At 37.7% G+C, this 25,957-nt stretch overlaps 2 protein-coding genes across 3 annotated transcripts; both read right to left on the bottom strand.

The window, feature by feature from the left end:
- Positions 1 to 6,153: 6,153 nt before the first annotated feature.
- On the bottom strand, positions 6,154 to 13,413 carry tmsb1 (thymosin beta 1). The gene is made up of 3 exons (XM_084429838.1): positions 13,294 to 13,413; positions 11,620 to 11,732; positions 6,154 to 6,523 (listed from the first exon to the last, which is right to left on the bottom strand). The coding sequence occupies exons 2-3, from the start codon at positions 11,720 to 11,722 to the stop codon at positions 6,483 to 6,485; spliced, it is 144 nt and encodes a 47-aa protein (XP_084285964.1). The 5' UTR covers positions 11,723 to 11,732; positions 13,294 to 13,413; the 3' UTR covers positions 6,154 to 6,482.
- Positions 13,414 to 14,532: 1,119 nt separating this feature from the next.
- On the bottom strand, positions 14,533 to 25,667 carry LOC311303662 (solute carrier family 25 member 53-like). Of its 2 annotated transcripts, XM_084430246.1 has the most exons (3): positions 25,288 to 25,667; positions 25,039 to 25,072; positions 15,450 to 16,572 (listed from the first exon to the last, which is right to left on the bottom strand). In XM_084430246.1, the coding sequence occupies exon 3, from the start codon at positions 16,562 to 16,564 to the stop codon at positions 15,689 to 15,691; it is 876 nt and encodes a 291-aa protein (XP_084286372.1). In that variant the 5' UTR covers positions 16,565 to 16,572; positions 25,039 to 25,072; positions 25,288 to 25,667; the 3' UTR covers positions 15,450 to 15,688. The 2 variants fall into 2 exon arrangements, with proteins under 2 accessions (XP_084286373.1, XP_084286372.1); XM_084430247.1 differs by lacking the exons at positions 25,039 to 25,072; positions 25,288 to 25,667 and adding an exon at positions 19,018 to 19,195 and having other exon boundaries at positions 14,533 to 16,572.
- Between the last annotated feature and the right edge of the window lie 290 nt (positions 25,668 to 25,957).

Below are 25,957 nucleotides of genomic sequence, written 5' to 3'. Positions count from 1 at the left end.
TCAGTGGTGATGAGTGGCTTTTATCATCTCAGATCCATCGCAAAATCTTTAATAAATTAAAACAACTCTATAAATGAGTTTAGTTTCAAATGAAATTTCAAATTGCTGGTACACATTAGGCTGTCTTCTCATGTCGAAAGGTTTAAAACCTTACTGAAGACTTGTTTTGTTTTTTACCATTTGGATCAATGTAGTTTTATTGCAGTTTCTACCCAGGTTTTTTTTTTTTTTTTTTTTTTTTACAATGGTTGGGACACATTTCTCAATAGTTAGGTCACTTTTTATAATGATAATTGTAATGTTCTTTGTGTTTGGTGATCGAATGTAACTCTGCATACACTCTGTCACACAAACATCTGCCAGCGCACAAATACGTTCCCTTCAGACATGACCACACACGTCCGAGTGCTGTGAAACACATTCTTGCGTTAGTGAAAGCCTGGCATCTTCCCTAATTTATCAAAGTTAACTTTCACACTCTTTCAACTCTTTCAATGCGTTCTTATGGTGCTTCAAAAGCATTTAAAAGCTACACTTTATTTCAATAGTCTCCTTTAGACACTCTACTTACTAACTTTACAACATGTCAACTAACTCTCTTTAGAGTATTAGTAGACTGTTAGGTTAGGGTTAGTAGAATAAATTGGCATGTACAACCCCTGGCAAAAATGATGGAATCATGTCATCACACTTAGAGGATGTTCATCCATATTTGTTTTACTTTACTTTACTTTACTTTACTTTACTTTACAAATCACAGATATGACAGAAAAGATTTTGTTCAATAGCTTAACATTCTGGCTTCATGAAACATACCTCAATCAAATCCACTCAAATCTTTTTTATTATTATTGACATGTCTTTTTCCAGAGCACATAGAGGTAAAAAGTATATGGAATCACTCAATGTTGAGGAAAAATTATGGAATCATCTTTTAATTTCCATTTTGAAACAAATACTGGGACAAGTCTAAAAATGCTAATTAGTCACCAGTTAAAACACACCTTAACAGGTTGTTTGACTTGTCTGAATGAAAGGAAATATGGCCACAACAAAAGAGTTGTTAGTTGAAACAATGAAAAGGATTGCGAAACGCCTCCAACAAGGAATTTCAACACGGATTATGGCCAAAGAAGTTGGTTGTTCCCAGTCAGCTGTGTCTAAAATTTGGTGCAAGTATAAACTAAATGGGAAGGTATAAAGGAAAACATGCGGGCAGACCAAGGAAGACGTGAAAGCATCAGGATAGAAATCCCAAAGCAAATACAGTAGAAAATGCAAAACAAAACAAATGAAAACCAAATGGACAGAAACAGGAGCCAATGATTGCGACAGACCCGTAAGAAACCAGCTGAATGAAATGGGATTTACATATAGAAAAGCCAAATGAATAATGGGTAACACTTAAAAAGAAAATAAGGTTACAGTGGGATAAAGAGAAGTAATCGTGTGTGATTGGATGGAAGTGATATTCAGGGATGAATCACAAATCTGCATTATCCTGGAACTTTTGTCATGTGCTGCTGTAATGAAACATACAGTATAAAGAAAATCACATTTCCCAACTCATTTATAATATGAGGTTGCAGTAAATGCAATGGTGCACATTGAAATTTGGATCCTTTTCTCAATCCATCAATAGAAAATATGTGGTAAAACTTTACAATAAGTTTCATTAGTTAACATTAGTTAAAGGTAGGGTATGGGATTTGCAAAACGGCCGGCAGATTTTGAAAATACACAACTCAACCCTTCTTTCCCTCCAACGCTGGGCCTGACTCCACCATTCGAAGAACATGGAGGGGGATGGGGGTGTGGTACGACCGTTTGATTGACGAACTTACTGTCCAATGATTCTAGGTGGTCTTGGAAATGACTGGCTGGAGTTTTTCGAGTCCTGCCCGTTCCACAGATGATTAAATTGCTTAATTTTCACTTCAGTGCTTCTAACTCAGTGGCTGTAAGTGGGTTAGGAATAGGATTTCAAGTGATTTTGAAAAAATTTACTAAAAAAGAGAATCACATACCCCACCTTTAATAACTAACATGAACTAACCATGAGCAATACATTTGTTACATTATTTGTTCATATTTGTTAGCGTTAGTTAATAAAAATACAGTCATTCATTGTTTGTTCATGTTAGTTCACAGTGCATTATCTAATGTTAACAAGATTTTAATATTGTATTAGTAAATGATGAAACTAACATTAACAAAGATTAATAAATGCTGTATAAGTGCAGTTCATTATTAGTTTGTGCTAATTAAGGTAGTTAACTAATGAACCTTATTGTAAAGTGGGCAACACTTTATTTTACAGTGTCCTTGTTACATATCGTTAGCCTAAAAAAAAAGTCATTTTTTGGCCAAATTGTGATATCTGCCTAACTTTACTGCAAAACTTGTCTTGTTTTCCAAAAACATTGAAATATGACTTAGGCAATTATGCTATGAGGCTAACGATATGTTACATGTACTTACCATAGTAATAACAATAAATGATGCAAAATTACATGCAACTAACCCTCAACCAAATCCTAATCCTAACCCTATTAAGTGTAGTTGCTTAATATTACATTTAATTACACTGTAACAATGACACCTTAAAATAAAGTGTAACCGTAAAGTGTTACCAAATATGTTAGGTGATGATGAAATAATTTTTCAGGATGATAATGCATCTTGCCACAGAGCAAAAAGTGTTCAAGCTGTTCTTCAGGAAAGGCACATGGACTGAATGACATGGCCAGCAAACAATCCGGATCTCAATCCAATTGAAAATTTAAGGTGGAAAATGCTGGTCCATAAAGCTGATCTGCAAAGCTGATTGGGAAAGTTGGAACTAGCTTGATGGGGAATATTGTTTTTCATTAGTGAAGTCCAAGCCTCCAAGAATCCAGGCTGTCAAAAGCCACGCAGAAAAGGAGCAACAATGTATTAAATGTGTTTTTTGTTGACGATTCCATCATTTGTTCCTCAACATTAAGTGATTCCATACTTTTTTTTTCCTCTACATGGTCTGGAAAAAGACAATCCAAGTGGATTTGTTTGAGGAATGTTTCATGAAGTCAGAATGTTAAGCTATTGAATAAAACCTTCTTTGTGTCATATCTGTGATTTGTTTGTTATAAAGTAAACAAATCTGGGTAATTTTTGCCAGGGGTTGCAAAGTTACTTCTAGTTACTGTATGTTAATGTCTAGTTACTAGTTAATGTATGTTTGAGGAGCATCAAAATAAAGTGTTATAGCAGATATAAAGTATATATATATATATATATATATATATAAAATAATACTCTATGAGTTACTTGACATGTTTGCTAAGCATGCCATAAGTTGCCATATAAACCAAAACCTGCATTTTTGTAATTCATTCTAGATTTACAAATGACAATAACTCATTCTAAAATGTGTTAGACTGTACTATAAAAGACAGTTATCATGCACTATCCCTGAGAATTCACTCACTCACACCCTTTGGCACGAGTTGCTTTTACGCAACTGTAAAGGTGTGGTACATTAGAATAAGATAACAAAAGAAATAAAGCAATGGTCCCTGCCCCAAAATTTAAATTTAACAGCCTTACGCCATTCAAAACTGTATAGCCTTTCTGGCATGCATAAAACACAAAAGGTGAAATGTTGTACTAGTCACTCTTTTCCAATTACAATTAATAGGGACTGTATCTTTCAAGCTTCAAAAAAGCACTTTATTAGTACTATGTTTTTACCATAAAAAACATAGAGTTTGATGGTAGCTTCATGTGGAGAACAGGCCTAAAGTTATTCATTGATGACAACTTCAAGCAGATTGTGTGAGTTACGCTTGAGAATCAGATCTGGTTCATGAACAAATCACTCAGAAACGAACCCATGAGCCAGTGTCTGGTTTTGCAAAAGCTGCATTTTTAACACACATTTGTATAATAAAAAGGACGAGTTTTAGTTAGTCTCTTATTGGTCTGATTAGTCAAGCTCTCCATTAACCAAACAATTTGAATAACGCATAATAGACAAACCCTTCATATTTAGATGATAAGTTAATTGCATTTAGATTTCACTTTCAATAAAAACAGTGAAACAAGGAATCATGTTGTGTAGCAACTGGTTCAATAGATTAAAAGTTTTAAAAGCCTCTCTTTTTTTGCAAATCACTAGTTATGTGGACTTTTATGTTGATAATTCTCTTTAGTTTTGATTTTCTAAGTTACTGATTATATCCCTGTTAGTTTCTATGGTTACCAATGATTTGCACACCTGTGTCTAGTTTAGTTTCCCCTGTACATACATATATAGCAGAGTTTCAGTTGTCCCTTGTCGTTTCTTGTCTTTATTTGTATGTGCTTTGTTTATCTCTAGCGATCTCCTCAAATGACAAATGACATACTATTTAGAGTGTTTCCTGTTCGTGCGAGTTGCTTACCACATCATTTTAGTGTTCAGCGGGCAATATGCATCTGTCTGATCAGAGAAAAGTCTAAATAATATAGAATTAAAAGTAAGAAAAGTAATATCTGACATGCTCTCATCAAGCTGCACGTTTTGAGTGATCATTCATGTCACTAGCACACATTGTGCAGGATAAGAATGAAGCAGAAGTTCACTAACTGTGAGCATTGGTGATTACAGTATCTATATGTTTTATATCATCTGTCATGAGAAATGAAGTGCTCTCTTCTAAATGATTAGATAAAGATCTAAATTATAAGCATCATGTGTGTGTGGGTGAACATGGGCTGAACAGGAGCATTGTTGTGTGTCTAGAACTAAATGTCTAGAAAGGTAGAAATTTGATAAAATGTTCATTAAAAAAAATGTGTATTGCTAATGCCATTGACGCAAACAGGAAAAGCAACGACAAGTAATGTAACAAATAAAGTAGAAGCAACATGTACGCAAATGTAGAGATATTGTGTGTCATTAGGGATTATAAAATGGGGCCTTTTTTAGCTTTGTGTGTTTGTGAAAGATCTGAGAGAGAGAGAGAGAGAGAGAGAGAGAGAGAGAGAGAGAGAGAGAGAGAGAGAGAGAGAGAGAGAGAGAGAGAGAGAGAGAGAGAGAGAGAGAGAGAGAGAGAGAGAGAGAGAGAGAGAGAGAGAAGCCATTGACCACAACCCTCAGAAGAACACACCTTTTTCTTAGAGAGATCATATATTGAACAAAGACAGGGCAAGCCTTAAAATGCAATTGTGTATTTGGCCCATGGTGTATTTAGCTTTAGCCTCTTGGAATAATAAATTGAGAATGAGGACTGCCCTCAAAACTCTGAATAGTATTGTCCCAGTCTGTTTATTGCTGTAGAGTAAGAATCCTTTTGAGGTATCATAGTTTACTAAAACATAAATCATGAAAAGTTAGTAATAGCGATATCCCGACTTTACAAAGTCAGTCAAGACAGAACAGAGTGGGCTGTGGGAAAGCATAATAATCAAAGAAGAGAATATTATATGCCTACATGACTGAATCTATATCTGAATCTATAAAGGTAGATCTTTACAGGAACTGAGTAATGTGAGGATCCTTGTAGAGGAAGCGGTTCGTGACCAAGATAAGAGTGATGTGGTCGCTGTAGAAACCACCCAGAGGGTGACATCATCCAATATACAAACACAACCTCTTAGGTTTGAAGCCATAAAAGGATACGTTTTTTTAACTCCATCTAATAAGTGGTGAACTGCATTATTAGGCAGCTATATATATATATTAGTGCTGGGCAACGATTAATCGCATCCAAAAAAAATTTGTGTCTACATCATATGTGTGTCTACCGTGTAGAATTATTTTGTATATATAGGCCTACACACATATGCATATACTGTATATATTTAAGAAATATTTGCATGTATATAGTGTATATATTTATACATAATTTATATTATATATATAAATATAAATATATATTTAAATAAATAAAAATTCTTAAATATATACATGCATGTGTGTGTATTTATATATCCAAAATAATTCTACACAGTACACACATATGATGTAAACACAATTTTTTTTTTTTGGGATGCGATTAATCGTTGCCCAGCACTAATATATATATATATATATATATATATATATATATATATATATATAATTTATTTCTTTATTTTTTCTCAAGGAGACCATTACTAAATATTATTTTCATAAAGCGACTGGACACATTTTATAACTTTTTACCATTATTTATTAAACAAAAATATCATCTCACATGTCATTTGAAGAATGCGGAATGGCACCAGATTGATGTGGGCAGTCATTAGTTGGTAATGACGGATACAGATATGTGCTCATTAACAGCCCACCTCATCATCTCCTCTCTAAATAACACATGTTAAAAAGATTGAAAATATCCACAGGTTCAATTAATACATGATTCTCGTCGTTTTAAAAATGCCATTCAATTTAAAAATGATCTGATATGCAGGAGTAGAGCAGACGTCCGGGGGTCGGGACGGGGAGCGTGAGGATGTGAGAAGAGCCGTGGCAGGATTCATTTCGCCCCATCTCCAGTCTTCTTTTCTTGCTCAATATCTGTGAACAGATGAAATGAGAGAGGTGCAACAATGAACATAAGAGAAACAGATGGCCTTCTCAAGCTTCATAACCCAGGGTTAAACACTGTGGGCTCAGGGTACGTTTACACGACAATGACGTACAAATAATGTACGACAATAATGTACTAAAAACAGAAATGTTTTTCCTTTGCATTTTTTCGCCAGCATTATCAAAACTATCCCCGTTCGCACGGATCCGCGAAAATGACTAAAGACGCTGTACTCTGCTGCCAGGCCAGTAGGTGGCGATGTCACTTTGTAAAGAAAAATGTTCTGGTATGCAGGGAAAGAGACAAGAGGACTGGTTTTAATGGATGTCAATAAAGGACAGGCTTCACTACGCTGAATAAACTGCTTTTGTGAGGAAAAGCTTATCATTTATTGAATCGACAGCCCTTTGGCAAATCTTCAACATGTGTGATCTTAAACATTAACTTTGGATTGATCTATTTTTAGAGTTTACACCGAAAAAAAATGCTGTTTTATGAGAGAAGTCGTTGACAATTGCGCGACAGGTATAATCCAGTTTGTGGCACTTCTCATTCATTTCCATAGCATCTGCAAACAGTGATTGACTGTCACACAACTCTAAATGAAATTCATTGACGTCCAGGCTGTAATGTGACTGGTTATCAAGGCACACGTGATCCAAATTAGCTGTTATGTTTTCTCCAACGGTAGATCCATGGACCCTCGTATCTCCCAATAATAAAATCATCTCTGGACTGAACAGAAACCCGAACAGAAATTTGAAACCCGTTTTCAAAAGTTTGCATTTTCATGACCCCCAAAATGCTGCTGTCACGTAAAAACACAGCCAAAACGCATACAACGTTTTCAGTTTATTTGAAAATGGTGTCAGTGTAATAGTTTGTTGACTGTGAAAAGTGGCCTTAAAAGTAGCATAAAAAATATGAGAGCCATAACACGGTATCTAATCAAAATTCAAGCGACAAATGCTACATATTCAATATCATGTGATATAAAAAAAAAAGAAGTAAGGAGGATTCGTTCTGGCCACCGAACACATTTTGAAAAACAATGTTGTAGATCAGGGTTTCCTCGGGACGCTCCTCCCAGAATGAGCTGAATGAGCTGTTTTAATTCATAAGACATCTAACACTGTTCTGGAGCATGACTTGTACTCCAGCACATTATATGCTGCTTTGAAACAACCTTTATTGTATAAAGCATTATATAAATAAAAGTAGCTTGACTAAATCATCATTACAATGCCTGCGCATCCAGATCTGTGAGATATTTTCTTGTTTATTTCTTTCTCTTTTTATGAGGAAACTGTAAATGCAAAGTGAGATGTAAATGAAGCATAGCTTATCTTAAATAACTTCCACTGAACGAGAAAAACAAAGGACAACTTCAGGCACATAAAAACAAAACAATGTGGAAACAAATCTAAATGGATCACATGGAAGATGTTTACAATTATTAGTAGTAGTTCTCACGTCAGTTGAGACATATTGATCTGAGCATCTTCAGACATCTTTTAGTCTTCTGACAAGCTGTACTGAAAACTGATATTAAAGGCAATTATTGGAGAAAATACATGCATAAATCTACTTAGTAGGTGTTGAAGAGTCGATCATTACTTAAAGGGTTAGTTCACCCAAAAATGAAAATTCTGTCATTAATTACTCACCCTCATGTCGTTCCAAACCTGTAAGACTTTCGCTCATCTCCAAAACACAAATAAAGATATTTGGTAACACTTTATTTCGATTGTCCACTTTAGACATGGACTAACTATAAGTAACTTGGCAACTACAAGTCAACTCATTCTCCTAACCCGAACCCAAACCATAACCTAACAGTCTACTACAGTCTACTAATACTCCAATGAGAGCTAGTTGACATGTAGTTGAAAAGTTACTTATAGTTAGTAGAATGTCTAAAGTGGACTATTGAAATAAAGTGTAACCAGATATTTTAATGAAATCTGAGAGATTTCTGGCCATCCATTGACAGCCACACACTGACAATTTGACGCTTCAAAAAGTTCATAGATAGATCGTAAAACTAATCCAAATGAATCGAACAGTTTAGTCCAAATTTTCTGAAGAGACTCAATCACTTTAAATGATGAACAGATTTAATTGCCTTTTATTCACATAAACATTCATCAACTCACACATCAGTTGTGGTAAACGGAAGCTCAAGCATGTTCGCCTGACGTGAGCCAATGAGGTTCATTCTCGTGTTACGCATCACGTTTGAGCTTCATCAAGAACCAATGAGGTTCATTCTCGTGTTACGCATCCCATTTGAGCTTCTGCAAGAACCAATGAGATTCATTCTTGTTACGTATCACGTTTGAGCTTCTGAAAGAACCAGTGGGGTTCATTCTTGTGTTACGCATCACGTTTGAGCATCACAAGAACCAATGAGGTTCATTCTCGTGTTACACAGCACGTTTGAGCTTCTGCAAGAACCAATGAGGTTCGTTCTCGTGTTACGCATCACGTTTGAGCTTCTTCAAGAACCAATGAGGTTCGTTCTCGTGTTACGCATCACGTTTAAGCTTCATCAAGAACCAATGAGATTCATTCTTGTGTTACGCATCACGTTTGAGCTTCATCAAGAACCAATGAGGTTCATTCTCGTGTTACGCATCACGTTTGAGCTTCCTCAAGAACCAATGAGATTCATTCTTGTTACGCATCACGTTTGAGCTTCTGCAAGAACCAATGGGGTTCATTCTTGTGTTACGCATCACGTTTGAGCATCACAAGAACCAATGAGGTTCATTCTCATGTTACACAGCACGTTTGAGCTTCAGCAAGAACCAATGAGATTCATTCTCGTGTTACGCATCACGTTTGAGCTTCCTCAAGAATCAATGAGGTTCGTTCTAGTGTTACGCATCACGTTTGAGCTTCCTCAAGAACCAATGAGGTTCGTTCTCGTGTTACGCATCACGTTTGAGCTTCATCAAGAACCAATGAGGTTCATTCTTGTGTTACGCATCACGTTTGAGCTTCATCAAGAACCAGTGAGGTTCATTCTCGTGTTACGCATCACGTTTGAGCTTCATCAAGAACCAATGAGGTTCATTCTCGTGTTACGCATCACATTTGAGCTTCTGCAAGAACCAATGAGGTTCATTCTCGTGTTACGCATCACGTTTGAGCTTCCTCAAGAACCAATGAGATTCATTCTTGTTACGCATCACGTTTGAGCTTCTGCAAGAACCAATGAGGTTCATTCTTATGTTACGCATCACGTTTGAGCATCACAAGAACCAATGAGGTTCATTCTCGTGTTACACAGCACGTTTGAGCTTTTGCAAGAACCACTGAGGTTCATTCTTATGTTACGCATCACGTTTGAGCTTCTGCAAGAACCAATGAGGTTCATTCTCGTGTTACGCAGCACGTTTGAGCTTCTGCAAGAACCAATGAGGTTCATTCTTGTGTTACGCATCACGTTTGAGCTTCAGCAAGAACCAATGAGGTTCATTCTTGTGTTACGCATCACTATTGAGGTTCAGCATGAACCAATGAGATTCATTCTTGTGTTACGCATCACGTTTGAGCTTCAGCAAGAACCAATGAGGTTCATTCTCGTGTTACGCAGCACATTTGAGCTTCTGCAAGAACCAATGAGGTTCATTCTTGTGTTACGCATCACGTTTGAGCTTCAGCAAGAACCAATGGGGTTCATTCTCCAGCAAGAACCAATGAGATTCATTCTTGTGTTACGCATCACGATTGAGCTTCAGCAAGAACCAATGAGGTTCATTCTCGTGTTACGCAGCACGTTTTTAGCTTCAGCAAGAACCAATGAGATTCATTCTTGTGTTATGCATCACTTTTGAGCTTCAGCAAGAACCAATGAGGTTCATTCTCGTGTTACGCAGCACGTTTGAGCATCACAAGAACCAATGAGGTTCATTCTCGTGTTACGCATCACGTTTGAGCATCACAAGAACCAATGAGGTTCATTCTCGTTACGCAGCACGTTTGAGCTTCCTCAAGAACCAATGAGGTTCATTCTCGTGTTACGCATCACGTTTGAGCTTCCTCAAGAACCAATGAGATTCATTCTTGTGTTACGCATCACGTTTGAGCATCACAAGAACCAATGAGGTTCATTCGTGTTACGCATCACGTTTGAGCATCACAAGAACCAATGAGGTTTGTTCTCATGTTACGCTGCACGTTTGAGCTTCTGCAAGAACCAATGAGGTTCATTCTCGTTACACAGCACGTTTGAGCTTCAGCAAGAACCAATGAGGTTCATTCTCGTGTTACACAACACGTTTGAGCTTCCTCAAGAACCAATGAGATTAATTCTTGTGTTACGCATCATGTTTGAGCATCATAAGAACCAATGAGGTTCATTCTCGTGTTACGCAGCACGTTTGAGCTTCTGCAAGAGGTTTGTTTTCGAGTGTCAAGCTAGTACGGTTGAGCTTCTGCTTATGTTCTCTGATTCATTTTTGTAAATGAAAGCCTAAATTCAATCTGTTAATCATATAGCCTAAAGCAATCATGTCTTAACCTCTCAATTCATGTGAATTACTTTTACGATCTCTTTATGAACTTTTTGAAGTGTCAAAGTGGTAATTGCGTAGCTGACAATGGACTCGTTAAATTGACTTTATTAGTTGATGAAGTTATTCATTCAAGTTGAACGAAGTACGGGTTTGGGACAACATGAGGGTGAGTAATTAATGACAGAATTTTCATTTTTAGGTGAACTAACCCTTTAAGTGTGCACTTCCAAGATCTTATCTTCTCATTCCCTGCCATATGCAGTTACATTTTATACCTGTGAGTAGGGGTGTTACATCAATATTACTTAATGAAAATGAAGCTTAAAGTCCATAACAAGCTTTTGTAAATCTTGCTGCTGGATGGTAATCACTGGAGTCCATCAACAGCCACTCCTTTCTATCTTATACTCTTCAGCTTAGCTCTTATCTCAGCAGAATTCCTCTATGTGTATATTCTTGTAATGTTTGCTTTGCCGTGTCAGATCGGCACAAGACTGTGCAAGGGTGAGCTGTGATCTGGAACAATGAATCATGAGGGTGAGGCTGCCAAACCCGCTTACCTTCTTGAGTTGGCAGGGTGTTCTTCTCCGCTGTGTTTGTCTTTTTTAGACATTTCTTGTCAAATTTCTGCACTTCTTCTTTAACGGGGTTGTTGTCACTCATTTTGGAGAGTCTGTGAGAATCCAAGCAATTGAATACGTTTTAGACAGCTTCAGTCTCTGCATGCAATGTCTGCTTATACTCTTTTCCTAATTAATCATTTAAAATAGAGCTCTGCTCGCAAATCAAAACTTTCTTTAAACAAATTATTCGACTTATTGACATTCTAATGCTTTGGTCAAACCAAATGTGTGTTTGGACAGTATCTGTGTTTCTTTTGCTGTTGCCAAACACAGCCGGCAAGACATAACGGCATCTAAACCGTGGTTAAACCACATTTTTATAAAGCAGAAGTGGCATTTTTAACCACCCAAGAGCTATTTCCTCAAAGGTGTAAGTTTTCCTGACTTTGTATGGACACGTCGACGTGCCCCACCCGCCCCTCAGGTGTGTGTTCAAAACCCAGGTTACACAACCCCTTATTAGCAACAGGCTGGCAAATAGTAATACATTATTGATTTTTTTTATGGTTCTTGTGCATTTGCAGAACAATTAAAATCTAACTGCGCTGAAGCATGCATGTTTAACAGATAAGGTCAGCAAAATAGTAAAGCAACAGAAAGATCTGCACAACATCAGGAAGTAATTTTACAAAATCACCCAAGTAGACTCATTAAAGTAATTTGTTACCATATGGTTTTCCATGGCATAAAAAAATATTTAGCTAAACAATGCAAAATGATCTAAATTAACTGGTTTTATTCAAGCTATTACCTAATATGTTTTGAGGGCCAGATCATATTCACTTTTTAGTTTTAATTTAATATCAGATTCAGATCTCTCCAAAATAGGCAGATATATGATATGCACAATGAACACAGTAACCCTGAAAACATATTGGTTTAGCTAATCAAGCCTTTAATTCGTGTGTTGAAGACTTCGATGTTCCCTCTTAATGTTCTTATTTGCTGATGACACATACAACAGCCTCAGTATTATTTTAACAACATCAGAACACTTTCATGGCAGATACACACACACAAACGTATGGTAAATGAACAAGAAGGTGTGATCATGATCACTGCATGAACCAATGATCACGTTAAAATCCTCATGTCTTCACCACACCCAATCTGACTCGGCGCCAAGTCTAGTCTCAGGGATTTTGCAACACTTCCAAATACTGCAAAATGTTCCAAGTGACGTTTTACTGCAACTGGTTTTAATGCGCCATGAGAATTTATGACAGACTGCGCAAAGCAAAAGCATAAGCATACGCATCTCTTCTACACCGCAAAATGCTCGATACTACAAACTAGTAAGCTTAATAATTAAACTGCAAGCGCTCACGCACACACTACGCATTCTCGCACACAAGCATATGCTGCACTTCCTTGAATTTTAAAACATGAGATCCCATCATATTATTACTACACATATTAAATGCATATGTAATGTAAACGTATATTATATCTTAATCGCATGTTTACAATTGTATAATGTACATGGCACACTTTTAAAGAGACACGTACGTCCGTGATAATATCTGGATGTTGTGCGAAAAACTATGATTTGGTATAACACCGCAGAGTCTCTTTCTCAGATGAAATAAAGATATAATTCGAGAGCCTTACCTGGTGCTGGCCTCGGAGCTGTGGTACACAAAATATCTCAAACTGAATCTCTGTGCAGGGCTCAAGGTGGGAAACTGGTTTAAATAGCCATCACATCCCGTTGCACAACAGCAGGCGTGTAATCCGCTCGCTCTGATTGGCCCAATCTCTCACTACTGTGTTCTGATTGGACAAATCTGCAGCGTTTCTGCATTTTGATTGGATAATCCTGTAGCGCAGTGAAGTAACGGTAAATCGATTGTACAGTGAGTGAAACTGAAACACAGTGAACGTGTTTCTAGAGAAGATACACCTTGAATCAAAATACTGCTTCTTAACTAGAAGTTTCTACGGAAGCTTTTTTCCACCACTGAATACAAAATAAAAAAGGTAATTGCGACTTTTTATCTCGCAATTCCTCACAATTGCGAGTTTATATCTCGCAATTCTGACTTTATATTTCGCAATTGCGAGTTTACATCTCGAAATTCTGCCATTGTTACTCGCAATTGTGGGGGAAAAAAGTCAGAATTGCTAGATAAAAAAAAAGAATCGCATATTTTCAAATGTTTAATTCCGTGGCGAAAACAAGCTTCAACGTCTTGTCTACCTAGAGAGAGAGGCAGTGAACGCACCAGCAGCGCCATCTTGTGGCCATTAAGACCTTCAGGTGCTGATGCAAAATACACAAATTCATAATTATATATATATTTTTTTTACCAATTCTAAGGGGAACAAACAAGAATGCGCTTTCAATTAAAATAAAATCAACTAAGAGCCCACTGGATAGTCTGAATAAAATAAATAAATAAAATAAAAATATCCTAATGGATAAAATACAGTACTTTACGTTTCTCTTAAAGGGATAGTTCACCCAAAACTGAAAATCACTCAACCTCAAGTTATTCCAAACCTGTATTTTTCTTTCTTTCTCCATACTATGGAAGTCAATGGGGCATATAAACTGTTTGGTTATCCATATTCTTCAAAATATCTTCTTTTGTTTTCAGCAGAAGAAAGAAATTCATCTTTTGGAACAACTTGAGGTTGAGTAAATGATGACAGAATTTGATTTTGAACTAATCCCTTTAAAGGATCCCATGGGATTAGAGCCAAATTATGATAGAAATGACAACAGACCAAAATTAAAGTTTTTGAACAACATAAAAAGTGAGAAAACCCTTGTCCCAGATATATCTTCCAACAAAATACCATATTTATCATTATAATTTATTAAAAACAATAAGAACAGTTTCACATGCTTGTGTTGGACAAACAGCATTTGAGGTATATTCAAGTAAAGAAGGATGTGGGTAATGCTCTGGTCTCTAAAACAGGCATTTTCCTTTGGGTTGTTACATATTTCAGTAGAAGAGAACAATTGTACAGGTTTTTTCATTGCATACGATATACAGTACACACGTCAACTCTTGCTTCAATCTGTGCATCAATCAATACTTCAATCAGCAGACAGTCAAGAGTTCAGGATCGGTAAGATTTTTAAAATGTTTTTAAAAGAAGTCTCTTCTGCTCACCAAGGCTGCATTTATTTGATAAAAAAAGAAAAGAAAAACAGTAATATTGTTAAATATTATGACAATTTAAAATGACTGTTTTCTATTTTAATATATTTTAAAATATAATTTATTCCTGTGATCAAAGCTGAATTTTCAGCATCCTTACTCCAGTCTTCAGTGTCACATGATCCTTCTAATATGCGGATTTGATGCTCAAAACACATTCATTATTATTATCAATCTTGAAAAAAAAAAATCAGGATTCTTTGATGAATAGAAAGTTCAAAAGAACAGCATTTATTTGAAATAAAATATTTTGTAACATTATAAATGTCTTTACTGTAACGTTTGATCAATTGAATTAATCCTTGATGAATACAATTATTAATTTCTTTTATTTCTTTCCCCAGAAAAATCTAATAAAAAAATCTTACTGATTTGAACGGTAGTGTCCAATGTTACAAAAGGTTTCTATTTTAGATAAATGCTGTTCTTTTGAACTTTCTATTCATCAAAGAATCCTGAAATAAATTAGTAAATAACTGTTTTCAACATTAATAATAATAATAAATGTTTCTTGAGCATCAAATCATCATATTGGAATGATTTCTAAAGAATCATGTGACACTGAAGACTGGAGTAATGATGCTGAAAATTCAGCTTTGATCACAGGAATAAATTACACGTAACTATATATTCACATAGAAAACAGCTGTTTTAAATTGTAGTAATATTCCACAATATAAAAAAAAAAATTGTATTTTTAATCAAATAAATGCAGCCTTGGTGAACAGAAGAGACTTCTTTTAAAAACATTGAAAATCTTAATAGTGTAGAGTATGACACCGCTGCACACCAGCATTGCCGGTTAACCTGAGATGTTCTGGGCTTTGGGATCGTCACCTCGAGTGCCTCTCCAGCTGGTCGTATATGGCCGTAGTGATTCCCCAGGTGACGCAGGAGCGAAGGATGACCAAGAATCCTCCGCGATACAGAAGAGGCAATCTGTGCTGACGTGCCGCCCAGAGACGCCTCCAGCTGGATCTCACTCCTCTTTCTCCTCCTTCTGCTTGCGCTTGCATGTTGGCCACCAGAACAGAAAGAGGGTACAGCGGTAGACTGATCACCACGGAGTTTAAAACACCAGCCATGAAAGAAGCTGCAACCGGAGAACATCCATTATCCCTGAGGGTGTTAGACATGGGGTCCTTCAGGCCAAAATACAGGCTGCTCCCTAAGGCATTACGGACGAGTATAGGCAGAAAGGCTGTGTAGTATCCGGACGCTAACGGTCTCGAAGCTAGTTTGAGCAATATGCTTCTCAAGGTGGGAAGACGACTGTCGTTCCTGCTGTTCTGCAGGACGTTCTGCACGCGCTCAAACGGGGTGAAGAGCAAGGCCTCCACCACACCCGCGCCGAAGCCTGCCAGGGCAGGGAGAGCGTTCCTGGGAAGAGGAGTCGTGGAGAAGAGGGGGAGCTGATGAAGGAACGTGTCCTGGAGGCCGAACAGAAGCGTCCCGTTAAGGGATCTCATCAGCAAGGGTGGCGCCACTCCACGGTACAGCTTCACTGGACCCTCCTTGAACAACTGGGCCACCGCTTCTCGCACTAAAGTGCTGTGCAGCTGCTGGCGGAAGACGGTCTTGTACAAAGGGAATGTGATGAGGGTGGTCATGGTGCTAGACGTCCCTCCGTGCAAGTAGCTGCGAAACCAGGCCGTGGAGTCGGCAGATTTGAGGACAGCGTCCTGGTTGCGATGCGAATTGCTTGCCATCTCCGGATCTGCTGGGACAAGTGACGAGTCAAACTGCATCAATACACGGTACATTACATTAGGAAATACTTTTAGAAAGTAAAAAATGCAGTATCAACCTTTTTTGTTTGTTTGTTTGTTGGTAAACTAGTGAACACAAAGCAACCCTAAAACACATTCGGTCACGTTGCAATTGTAAACAATTCATACATTCTAATTTCAGTTTTTAGCGATATTTTCGTATGTTACCTTTAATAAAGATGAATATTTTATACAGTAGGGTAGTGGTTGTAACATTTTTGCTGTAAAGTCTGTAACTCGCCATTCATCTCAAACTTTGAGATAATTTCCCCACATTTATCTGCTTTATCAGATTTTGAAATCTACAATTTATCCCTAAACTCTGTGGGCCCTATTTTAACGATCTGAAACGCAAGTATCAAACGCGAAACGCACGTAACTTTGTGGGCGGATCTCGATGGATCTCAAATTTTAAATGGGTTGGTCTGAAGTAGCTTCATTATTCATAGGCGTGGTTTGGGCGTAACGTGAAATAAACCAATCAGAGCGTCATCTCACATTCCCTTTAAGAGCAGGAGTGCTTGTTCCATGGCGGGTCGCTATTATAACGGTAGATTTGCCAGGCGCACGCCAGGAACGGTTCACAGCCGAGGAGACCAACGTTCTCGTCAGGGCCGTAAAAGACAGAGAAGTGACATTGTACGGGGATGGGAGAAACCCACCCAAATTAGCTTTGGTTAAACAGGCGTCTAATAATTTGGGTAAATGTGTAAGCTAGATTTATGCCTATTTTTTCACATCTTCATGGACACCACAATGATTTCCCTCATGTGGAATATTTTTCCTTGTAATTATGTAGGGTTTGCAAAAATGGCAACTGCTGCGTCTGTGTGTAGATGAGAGAAGCAAAGTGTATGCGCGTTGTGCACAAGCTACATTATGGCCAAGCATGCGCCCTTAAAATAGCATCTGAACGCGCCACTGACTTTAGACTAGGTTTTTCCTGGTCTGTGGCAGAATTGTTTTCTGAAACTGCAAAATAGCACCAGGGAACGTTCACGCCGGAACACACCTCCTCTTTTTCGCTGTCCCGCCCCCCGGAGCGCAAGTTCATACCCTAATTTACCGACGTGCGTCTGTGGAGGGAAAAGTCCGCTGTGCGTCGGGTGCAAAATAGGAATGATACATGCGTTGGTGTACAAAGTCACTTGAGCTGGGTGCAAGATAGGGCCCTGTAAATTAACGTTAAGCACAGACAGTGTGGTTGTTGCAATCTGCCCCACTACCAGTTAGAGTTGAAACACTATAGAAAAACAAAACATGAGTTTAGTTTATACTAACAAAAATTTTGTCCCAATTTTTTTTTTTTATAGGCGTCAGTGTGCCATTTGGGACAAGACAAGTCATTAATTACTCACCCTCATGTCATTGCAAACCTGTAAGACTTTCGTTCATCTTCAAAAACACAAATGAAGATATTTTAAGATCTTTTTAATGAAATCTGAGAGATTTCTGTCCCTCCATTCCTTCAGCTACGCAACTACCACTTTGACGTTTCAAAAAGTTAATAAAGAGATCGTAAAATTAATCCATTTGAATCGAGGGGTTTAGTCCACATTTTCAGTGAAATTAACAGATTGAATTTAGGCTTTTATTCACATATAAACATTCATCAACGCGCACATCAGTTGTGGTTAACTGAAGCTCAAGCATGTTCGCTTGACGTGAGAGAACCAATGAGGTTCATTCTCGTGTTACACAGAAATCTCTTAGATTTCATCAAAAATATCTTCATTTGTTTTGAAGATGAACAAAAGTCTCAGAAGTCTCAGGTTTCAGAAGAATGGTCACGAATGCCCCTTTTTGTAGGTCAATATGTGCCTTTGATGCACACTTTCGCCGATCCCGTACTTGTATATCTCCAGTTTCATTTCCATCTATAAAATGTTCAGGCTGTTTTAAAATGTATATATATTTTTTAAACTCTTTCTAGGCCATTGGTCCGATCTTCACCAAATTTTACACACAACAGCAAGAGATGGTGCCGGCAAAAAACATTATCAAAAGAATTTTGATTCATCGATTCATTGATTTGATTCATGCAAAGATATTAGCAAACCTTTTTCAGGAATTGACCTATATCTCCTGATCGCAACATCCAAACTTAAAACTTGATACACACAGACCACAGGGCATTCTGAGGATCCACACCAACTCGCATCAAAATTGCACCTATAGTGAGTTCTACAACTGAAAAGCCTTTATACGTTTTACCCTGTAAACGTAATCTCTTTTTCCTGAGCGAATTCAACATATGTTTGTTTTCAGGATTTTTATAACCATGATATCGTTGGCGATAAGCCTCTGGTACTAACTCATACGCTCTCAAAATGGTTGTTTTGACTTGTTTAAAATCTACACTCTCTTCTTCAGAAAGAGAAGAAAACACTTACTGAGCCTTCCCCGTCAGAACACACTGCAGAAGTAGAGTCCAGACCTCTTCTGGCCATTTTAGAGAAGAAGCAATTCTTTCAAAATGGGCAAAATACTTGTCCACATCACGGTCACAAAATGGGGGAACCATGTTAATGTTTCGACCAACATCAAAAGAAGAATGCACAACCTGAATGGATTTAGAAGCTTCGGCTTTTTTTACTTCCAGTTAAAGTTCTAGCTTCCTCATCTCATACTGCCTATATTCATGTTCACTCTCACATGCATACTCTAACTTCCTCAACTCAAATTGTGTACGTTCACGCTCCTATTCAGGCTCTAATTCTTTTAACTGACAACGTTTTTCCCATTCCCTATCTTCTAATGCTTGAGTACCTTCAATCGATAGTCTCTCTGTTTTAAACTGTGTTTGTTTCTCTATCGACATTAAATCTCTCTCAACAAGTGGATACACTAAACTTACCAAGACTAGCTTCATCTCCTACAACCAGAATTCCCTTGGCTATCCACTGGCTTTTAACGGCCCTTAACAAATCCTCCTTGTGCTTCTTATCATTGCCAGTCAAAATGATTGCATGGCTCTCTGCGATTTCTAAAAGTTGTTCTTTGGTGCACCAATCTAGAAACTTCTCAGAAAGTTCTACATTCAATCCCTGAATGGAAGTCATTTTGGACTATCATACAATTCACACAATGAAGATTAGTTAATAAATTGACCACAATAAATTCTAATAATTCTATTAAAACCTCCTTGAACTGCATGCCACCTTACCGTGGTGGAGGGGTTTGAGTACCTGAATGACCCTAGGAGCTATGTTGTCTGGGGCTATATGCCCCTGGTAGGGTCTCCCAAGGCAAACAGGTCCTAGGTGACGGGTCAGACTAAGAGCGGTTCAAAAACCCCTTATGATGGCAATTAATTCAAGGACTGTGACGTCGCCCGTCATGGCGCAGCCGGGGCCCCACCCTGGAGCCAGGCCCGGGGTTGGGGCTCGTATGCGAGCGCCTGGTGGTCGGGCCTCCCCCATGGGGTCCGGCCAGGCTCAGCCCGAAGAAGCGACGTGGGGCCGTCCTCCCGTGGACCCACCACCTGCAGGAGGGACCGTAAGGGGCCGGTGCTTTGTGAATCGGGCGGCAGTCGAAGGCGGGGGCCTCGACAACCCGATCCCTGGACACGGAATTAGCTCTAGGGACGTGGAACGTTACCTCTCTTGCGGGGAAGGAGCCTGAGATTGTGCGTGAGGTTCAGAGGTTCCGAGGTCGGGATCACCTCCATGCACGGCTTGGGCTCTGAAACCACACTCCTTGAGAGAGGATGGACTCTTCACCACTCTGGAGTTGCCCATGGTGAGAGGCGGCGGGCTGGTGTGGGTTTGCTTATAGCCCCCCAGCTCAGCCACCATGTGTTGGAGTTCACCCCGATAAACGAGAGGGTCGCTTCCCTGCGCCTTCGGGTCGGGGATAGGTCTCTCACTCTTGTGTGCGCCTATGGGCCAAACGGCAGTGCAGAGTACCCGGCCTTCCTGGGGTCTCTGGGAGGGGTGCTGGAAAGTGCTCCGACTGGGGACTCCGTCGTTCTGCTGGGGGACTTCAACGCCCACGTGGGCAGCGACAGTGACACCTGGAGGGGCGTGATTGGGAGGAACGGCCCCCCTGATCTGAACCCGAGTGGTGTTCTGTTATTGGACTTCTGTGCTAGTTACAGCTTGTCCATAACGAACACCATGTTCAAGCATAAGGGTGTCCATCAGTGCACATGGCACCCGGACACCCTAGGCCGGAGGTCGATGATCGACTTTGTGAACCATAAAATAATTAGACCAATATTTACTTGCATCAAGCAACTCTGTTGGTATTTTTATAATTAGTATTAATATAGTTGTTACATTTAATTTATTGCCACACTTTAATATGTGAATTATATTATCAGAAAACTGAATATTTAGCATTGTCAGACTTTTATGTGTGCCTAATGGATAAAACAACGGCGCTGCGCACTCAGCTGCTCATAAACATGGCTGCTATAAATTTGACCTGCCACAAGATGGCGCTGTTTTCGACACTCTTGATGCTTCAAATCTTTTCCTGAAACATTCAGGGAAAAGCGTCGGTGCTTCATGAGGCTTCATTTGCCCATCCCTATTATACACACATATATATATATATATATATATACACACACACACACTACCGGTCAAAAGTTTTAGATCGGTAAGATTTTTAATGTTTTTAAAAGAAGTCTCTTCTGCTCACCAAGGCTGCATTTATTTGATTAAAAATACAAACAAAAACAGTCATATTGTGAAATATTATTACAATTTAAAACAGCTGTTTTCTATGTGAATATATAGTTACGTGTAATTTATTCCTGTGATCAAAGCTGAATTTTCAGCATCATTACTCCAGTCTTCAGTGTCACATGATCCTTCAGAAATCATTCTAATATGATGATTTGATGCTCAAGAAACATTTATGATTATTATCAATGTTGAAAACAGTTTTTTACATTTTTATTTCAGGATTCTTTGATGAATAGAAAGTTCAAAAGAACAGCATTTATCTGAAATCTAAAGCTTTTGTAACATTAAACACTACCCTTAAAAGATTTGGGGTCAGTAAGAATTTTAATTTTAATTTTGGGGGAAAGAAATACAATAAATCAATACTTGTATTCATCAAGGATGAGTTTAGTTACAAAAGTTACAGTAAAGTTATAAAATATTATATTTTAAATAAATGCTGTTCTTTTGAACTTTCTATTCATCAAAGAATTTTGAAAAAAAAATTGTACACGACTGTTTTCAACATTGAAAATAATAATTAATGTTTTTTGAGCATAAAATCTGCATATTAGAATGATTTCTGAAGGATCATGTGACACTGAAGACTGGAGTAATGATGCTGAAAATTCAGCTTTCATCTGAGGAATAAATTACATTTTAAAATATATTAAAATAGAAAACAGTTATTTTAATTTGTCATAATATGTCATAATATTTCACAATATTACTGTTTTTTTTATTGGTTTTTATCAAATAAATGCAGTCTTGGTGAGCAGAAGAGACTTCTGAGAGAATAAAGACCTGTGACTTGGATTGAGAGGTCTCTCACTTCTCTCCCATTTTTTTTTAAAAGAAAAGAAAAAAATGGGAGAGAAGTGAGAGACCTCTCACTCCAAGTCACAGGTCTTTACACTAACACCTATGGTGAGTTAATTAGAGATTGAATGCACCTGTTGCTCAACTAATGTCTGCACTGTGTAGCAGAGCCAGCAGGGGGTAAACAGGCAGGCGTAACAAACACCATAACCACATGATCGGTGAAACTGAAAATGGGTCGTCTTTGCTGGCTAGACGCCCTAACATATTCTCCAATATGATTTACCTACATAAACCTTGGCCGTCAGCAGCTAATTACATTTCAGCGGCTAATAACCTCAAATCTGAAAGGCCTACCATTACGTGAAAACGAGTATGTATGTGTACAATATTTTGTGCAACCCAGCCACAAGGTTGTGCTATAATAAGCAACTTCACGTTTTTTAAACGAGGCAAGAGTGTAGTTACATTCAAGCTATTTTAAGGCATGAAGAAATATTTTTTTCAATGAAAAAACGTTTAAATATGTAATTTTGGTGATGAAAGATGAGTTTTAAGGGATTCAATGATTGACTACAGGGGGACTTTAAGGCACGTACTTCCATTCGTTCAACTATTTTAAAAGATGGGAACAAGAGCACCAGGATTAATAAGCAATCCTTTTTATCAGTCATATTCTTTACAAATTTTTAGCTCAATAGGTTTGAAATATGATCAGTAAGAGGAAAACACTGTTATTAAGAAGACGAGCTCAGCACTGCTGCAGATTAGTGGAGAAATATATTTAATTAAAGCTGCAAGCAGCATTTATCGGGGTTCAAGCAATTAAGGCCTTTAAGGCCTTTAAGCACAAAAGCATCAAAAGTTATTAAGTTTTATTTAGCAAGCATGTAACGACTGACATAATAGATGGAAAAGACCATTTACAGCCAATACAGGCAATGTACCATAGGAATTATATGGTTTTAAAGCTTTTTAACAGTTATAGCGCCACCTATCTTCCGATCTCCATGAAATTAGGCATGCTTCTTAATGATGTTATGTCACATATGCTCACCAATTTTTGTGAAGTTCTGAGTTTTTATTCAGGATTTATAGGCTTTTTAGTGTATTTTGCCACACCCCTTTTTTAAATGAGCCTATTATAGCCATCCAAATGCAAAAGTTCAACTTTTTTTTGATAATTATTGATCTAGAGAGTCCAGAGAATTGTCCTAGACTGGTTTGGTTCCGATCGGGCGAAAAACCTAGGACTAGTTCGCAAAAGTAGGTTTTTAACATGTTCGCGAATATTTAATGAACGGTTTGATTGACAGCAGTGGTTCTTGAGGCAAAGTTGTTTGGGATGAGGAGATCTATCAAATGATATGCATATTTTGTGGATGTGTGCAACACCACATGATTACAGGACCAAAAAATCTCGTTAGCGCCAACTAGTGGCCGATTTCTTTCAAAATTCTTACAGACCTCTTAGGCCATGAGTCGAACATGCCCATCGAGTTTCGTTCCGATCAGCCTCCGTTTACCTTGTCTAATAGGTGCTCAAACTTCATTGGCCGATGGCGGCCATGTTTTTTGAGATACGCCAATGTCCTCATAGACATACATAGCACCTTGGACCAAGACACTGCATACCAATTTTCAAGTCAATCGGACTAACGGTCAGGTGGTTATAGCCCTTTTCATGTTTTTTTCAAGTTATAGCGCCACCTAGTGTTCAATCGTCGCGATTTTTTTACTGTGACCTCAAATTGAACTCTTACACATCTGTACCGAGTTTGGTGAAGATACCTCATTTACTTCTCGAGTTATAGCCGTTTTAGTAAAATAGGCTCCTCCCACAACATACGTTTTGGCGTCCCTTAGCGACCATGAATCGAAATTTCAACTTTTTTTCGATAATTCTTGATATTCAGACTCCACAGAACATTTCTGCACTGGTTTGGTTCCGATCGGACGAAAAACCTAGGACTAGTTCGCAAAAGTAGGTTTTTGACAAAATTCAAAATGGCGGAAAATTTTCCCAGGCGGAAATGAAATCGGAGATATACGTTTTGTCCGTCTTGAGCCAAGGATTACAGTGATATAAGACACTTGAGTCTATGACAAACCGTCTAGGAGTTATTAGCGATTTCATACTTTTGCTTGCTATAGCGCCACCTATGGGCCAATCGGGGTCATACTTTGTCAACCTTTCCTCGATTTTTGTACTACCATCTGGCAAAGTTTCAAGTCTCCAGCACTTACGGTTTGGGCTGCACGATGCGTTTTACGGCAGAAGAATAATAATAAAAATCCTTACAATTACAATAGGGTTTCAGCACTTCGTGCTTGAACCCCTAATTAATTATTCAGAATGCACATTTGGAAAGAAAATATATTTATAGGAACATTTCAGGGAGGAATTTCTTCAGTTTCATGAATTTCAGTGGGAATGATAGCTGAAGGCCATAATACTAATGTTGTCCACCAGAGGGAGCCACGTGATAATACAATATTTTAGGTCTCATTGATTAAAATGGGTGTAAACGGTTCAATAGATTAGATAGACTAGTAGTAAACAAAATGCATATACATTCATTCTAGCTTATTATACAGTTCAATATAATCAGTTTGCAGTGAAATCGGTTAGCTATAGATGCTGAAATGTTACACTATTTTTATTTAGGCTACGTAGGATACTCTAATGATATCGAAAACGAATGTATTGTTATGTTTAATACATTTAAACTGTGTCATTTTCCCATGAAGTGTAGGCTAATAGTGATGATTAAAAAAACAGAAATATATCTTAATGTTCATTAGCCTACATTAATTCATTAAGCTTTTATTCAAAGCGACTTACAAATGAGGATAGCAGTAACAGTGTAAATGTGCAATAGCTTTTATTGCAGACAGTATTAATTATTTAATGTTCCTTACCTTTGAAAATGTTTCCTGTTAAGTAAAATGTTTCCTGTAAAATGATAAACAAAACAGATTAATTCGTGTGATCTTACATTCAATCGTAGCCTACTGATAAGTCGCGTGTTGTTTATAATAAATATACCACTATACAGCGATACTTCAAGTGAACTGAAAGTGACAAAAAGAATAAATACAATAAAAATCATTTTGAGTAATGTGGAAGGATTACAATGTAAAAAAAAAAGAAGAAGAAAAAACTACTACCTCCAATCTGAGATTTCTCGGCGAATGTATGCTCTGATACTTTAAGAATATTCATGCGTTATTTAAAGAGACTCGTCTGAAATAAAAGAAAAACAACTTTACAATCTGCAATATGATAGATGCACATCATCTCTCCCACGACTAAAGATGTAATTCCGTTGTCGAAGCACTTGACGCTCCTCGAGCCCCTCCTAACGTTTGCAGGATGTCATGCTTCCTGTCCTACTTCAAAATGGATTTAGACTGATACACACAAGTAACAAGTATTATATATTTTTTAAATGATAGCTCCGAAATAACTGGCGCGATATTTTAAGTCTATTTAGGTTAAATATTTTTCAGGTAATTTATTCACGCCAAACCTCCATGTCAACATAACTCGTTCTTGTCAAGTTTTTTTTTTTTTTTTATGGTTTGGTTTGTTTTACTTCCTGTAATCTGTGCACATTCAGTTTCATAATAAATGAATTATTAAACAGATCTGAGCAAAAAGCAATGCTTGCGTGCATTTAATTTAAAACACATTCAAATGCATTCAAAATAAGTGATCTGAAGTAAAAGTTTACCAGAGCAAATGTGTCCCCACAGCGCTTCTTTAAATTTAGCCCAGTATTCTGAAATATGATAACCAATTCAAATAAAGACATCAAAGAAATCCACCACACAGTAG

Source organism: Rutilus rutilus, assembly GCF_951802725.1.
Source record: "Rutilus rutilus genome assembly, chromosome: 14".
NCBI classification, from domain to species: Eukaryota; Metazoa; Chordata; class Actinopteri; order Cypriniformes; family Leuciscidae; genus Rutilus; species Rutilus rutilus.
The sequence above is the reverse complement of the archived record's forward strand: the minus strand, read 5'-3'. Positions and strand labels throughout refer to the sequence as shown.